At 38.2% G+C, this 4,499-nt stretch overlaps 1 protein-coding gene across 1 annotated transcript in view; it reads right to left on the reverse strand.

Annotated features, from left to right (window-relative positions):
* Window positions 1-4,408, reverse strand: part of dipk1aa (divergent protein kinase domain 1Aa) — a 26,884-nt gene extending 22,476 nt beyond the window's left edge. The window contains exon 1 of the mRNA XM_016523589.1: window positions 4,010-4,408. Coding sequence (XP_016379075.1) covers window positions 4,010-4,063 — 54 coding nt within the window. The 5' untranslated portion in view covers window positions 4,064-4,408. The remainder of the gene's footprint in view (window positions 1-4,009) is intronic.
* Window positions 4,409-4,499: the final 91 nt, after the last annotated feature.

Consider the following 4,499-nt stretch of genomic DNA (forward strand, 5'->3'; position numbering starts at 1 on the left):
GAAAAGCTGGGCATGAATTTAGTGGGGAAAGTCACCAGGACCAACAATGGAAATGAGTACATTTGTGTCCTGGTTTACTATTACACAAAATAGCCTATGCTATTCTGAATAAATCTGAAGCAGTTGTCTCTCACTGCATTAATTTATTTTACAGGTTTGGGGCACCAAAGATAATTCTTACTGATCAAGGCACAGTGTCTCTTAACCAGGTTCGTAGTTTATTGAATGAAGGAAAGAAAAAATAAATCTGTATCCATGAAAATTTTCATGTGTGCATAGGGTTCTGATTTGTACACAACATTTATGGTATATTTATTTTAATGTATTTTTCACACACCACAAACACTTTTTTAAGCTTTCAGTGCACACATAAATACAACAACAGCAAGGCATATAATAAAAAAAATTAAATAAATGAGCATAAATGAGTATAAGACAGTATAAACCAGAATAGCCAAAGTCTTAAGCATCACATTGAAATCGGTAATACATTTGATTGGAAAAAATAAGCGGAATTAAATTTCAAGTTGAAAAACCTCTCTTCTTAAAACTATTTTCAAGTTTCTGATTAAAGACGGTATTTTGAACCATTTGACTTGCCGTACATTCAGTTGAGCTTCTTGCACACGCTAGTTCTGATCGTACGTATGGTAACTCGGCAACTACGCAAGAATTGTAGTATGGTTGTGTAAAGGGAAACGGACATTCCGAGGGGAACAGAATCGGCTGCTACACCGGCTGGTCACCGATCCGGGCCGATCATGAGGAAAATCGGCCAATTCTGATCCCTGGCCGATCGATCGGCGCATCTCTAAGAAAAACATGCATGTCGTCCATTTGTCAAACAGTTCAAATTCAGTTTCTATTAAAGTCAGTATGAAATTAAAATGAGCCCTATTTACTTTCTTAGCTCACATTACTAGTACTGTTGTAAATATACTAGTTGTAACATTGTCAAAATATGTTACAATCCTTTTTTATAGTTTACTCTGACTTTAATTGAAATAAACCGTGAAAAATTATAGCTGTTGATTTGAAATCAAATCTACCTCTACATATAATGCACAATCATAATACCTAATACAATGAACACTCTGCTAGAATACATTTGAAATAATAAGATTTATATATTAGTATAATTATACATGTGTATATTTATGCCCTTTGTCCAGCAAGTGAAGTGATTTATTAGTTACATTAAAAATTTGCATGTTTGGTGCCATTTTTGCCTTGAATTTCTGAAAATGTTCTCTGAAGGAACTAGTTGGGGTTTGTCCCTTTCGAAAAAGGATTAACATGAAACACAAAACACAAAATCTGCAAAGAACAGAGATTAAAGATAAGATAGCCAAGACAAAAATATATATTAATTGTGCATTTACACAAAGAAAAGGTGTGCACAATGGTTTGAAAAAAAAAACCTGCCTGTTAAAAAACAGGAACTGGATAGAGCACATTTCATAATATCTCAAATTCCAAACAAATGCTTACTCAAGGTCCTAGATCTGAACTCACATTCATAATTAACTTAATTATATTGTGTATATTAACCCTATCAACCTCAGTGGTTAATATTTTATAATGTAAATTTATATATGGGTCAGTTTTACTATATTTTTCACATAACATGATCTTTACATCTGTCACTGTAGGAATTCCAGGTTACACTTTATTTTAAAGTGCCCCTGTTATGCCATTTCCAATATTGCCTTTCATGCAGCGTGTAATGTAGCTGTATGTGAATGTAAACGATCAGCAAAGTTGTAAAGCCGAAAGTGCACGATAAATAAAGTTATTGTCTCCCAAAATAAAGAATCGACTCTCTACAGCCTAAATGAGTCATTGGTAATTCGAATTCCACTTCCGTGACGGCTATACGTCATGGGGTAACACATTTGCATAATTCCCGCCTATGTTCTACATTGGCTGGCAACGAACAACTTGACCCTGCCCACAAACACGTCATTTTACTGACGACTGCTTCTCTAATCTCGGGGAGTTCAACGAGGGATTCACTAAACGCTTGCTCTTGAACGATGGCACAGTACTCCGCTTATTTGGACCAGCTGGCTCCACTGAATCACAAGTATGATAAATAATAGATGTTTATATTTTCTATAGAGCGTTCAAAATACAGAACTACAGAAAAAGGAATTTACTAAAATGTAATTCAAAGACATTCAACACAGGAAATGCAATCTGGGAAACACGTCCGTCCGTCCATCCGTCCGTCCGTCCGTCCGTCCGTCTGTCTATCTATCTATCTATCTATCTATCTATCTATCTAACACATTTGCATAATTCCCACCTATGTTCTACATTGGCCAGCAGCGAACAACTTGACGCCGCCCACAAAAAAGTCATTTTTCTGACGACTGCTTCTCTAATCTCTGGAAGTTAAGAAAAAAATCTCGGGGAGTTCAACGAGGGATTCACTAAACGCTTGCTCTTGAACGATGGCACAGTACTCCGTTTATTTGGACCAGCTGGCTCCACTGAATCACAAGTATGATAAATAATAGATGTTTATATTTTCTATCAAGCATTCAAAATATGGAACTATGGCAATGGGCGTATCGTTTCCGACACACGCTGTACACAGTAGACCAATCACAACAGACTGGGCCATCTGATCAATCAGAGCAGAGTAGGCTTACGGAAAGGAGGGTTTTAGAGAGACTGAATCTTATGGCGCTTTTCCACTGCGTGGTACGACTCGGCTCGGTACGGCTCAGTACGGCACAGCACGGTTCGGCTCGGCACGGTTTGCGTTTCCACTGCAGTTCAGTACCGCTTTAGAGCCAATCCGTGATCAGCAGAGTTTACACGTCACGTTTTGGTAACGGTACGGTTCACTTGGAACCCCAACCGAAGCGGTACTAAAAAAAGTAAAAAAAAGTACCAGGTACTGTACCCAGTGGAAAACCCCCCAAAAGTGAACCGTATCGAGCCGTACCGTGCCGTACCATGCAGTGGAAAAGCGCCATTAGAACTGCTAATTAGAAATCGCTGGAAAAAGAGGCGATATTAAATGCATATTTTGAGAAAACGAAAGCGTTTTTTGACCTTGCATGCATGTAATCCTATTGTAGGAGACTCCCAAAACAATCTTAGAAACCTTAAAAATGGCATAATAGGGGCACTTTAAGGTGTCCTTGTTACAGTGTACGGTAATTATACATTTAAGTACTGAGTAATATTAATTAACTGCATGTACTACATGTACTTGGGGTTAGGTTTAGGATTAGGGTTTGGCTTAGGGTTACTTGCATGTAATTAATTGTTTTTATAATAGGCTAGTAAGTACATGTAATATGTGTAACAAGGACACCTTCAAATAAATTGTTACTGAATTCCATATTTAAAGCCATTTGGTTATGTGAACGAATGGCTTTCATATTTAGTTTGCCATTTTAAATGTTCATATGCATGTCTCTAGTTTACATATGGATCATAAACAATGATTCAACCTTTTACATGCAAAATACAAAAAACATTTCACATGTCTGCTCTAAGCCTGGCTTCTATTTAAGCTCCTTAGTCCTGTTGTGGAGTTGTGCAGGCTGCCATGGCACCACAGACCCAGTTTAACTGCATCCAGTGAAGGGGATTAATTTTACAGCAGAGCAGCCCATGACAACTCAGTCCTCTCAAGGGTAAATGGAGGAATTATTTCCATAAATAAGAAAAATTCCCTCACCATATGTCTCTGACGTCAAAAACATATTTTGAAACCCATGCTATTGTGGTCGCGTGTGCAAAAGCGAGATACTGTCTGTGACCACGGTTACAAGACCTGATAAAGATTCCAAGCAGATTATAGCAGCAGCTGCACCGCGTTTTTACCTCGTTAAAAACAAAACATATAGATTCAAGATAAGAAAAATTATCTCGGTCTTAAAGGTCAACCACACTGCTGCGAAAAATTAATTCTCACCAGGCATTCGCTGGGAGGTAGAGATAATTCGTCATAACAATAATGCATAATAATGTGCAAAGGGATTTTTACCTGACAGTGGTAAGTCTTTGACATCCAGGCCCGTGAAAACAGACCCCTCGCCATTGCAGAAATTGATCATCTCAAAAACTGTGAGCTATCTAGAGCAGAGTCTCCGTATGCCGAATAAGAATATGAAATAATGTCCAGCGAACTTCAATTGATTTGGCTCGCGCTACACATGACGTGTACGGTGCTCTCGGCCAGCCGATATCCTTACATATTATTAGACTCCACGTAGGCTACTGTGTGAATTTATATATTAAGAATTCATGTTATTCGAGTCGTCTTGATTGACATCCAGCGGCTAACACTTTCAAGTGCAGCTGTTTTAAAATAGCGAGACAGCAGCATGTCAAGGGCGCAGGCGTACACAATTTCTGCCGACCTAATGTTGTGCTTTTTCTCTTGAGCGAGCTGTGCGTCATGTTTACTGGCGCCCTCTATTGAACACCACACATATAATGCTTTTTTTTTTTTTTTTGGGTATGTTTTGTTAATA

Source organism: Sinocyclocheilus rhinocerous, unplaced genomic scaffold (assembly GCF_001515625.1).
Source record: "Sinocyclocheilus rhinocerous isolate Xijiao unplaced genomic scaffold, SAMN03320098_v1.1 scaffold930, whole genome shotgun sequence".
Lineage (NCBI taxonomy): Eukaryota > Metazoa > Chordata > Actinopteri > Cypriniformes > Cyprinidae > Sinocyclocheilus > Sinocyclocheilus rhinocerous.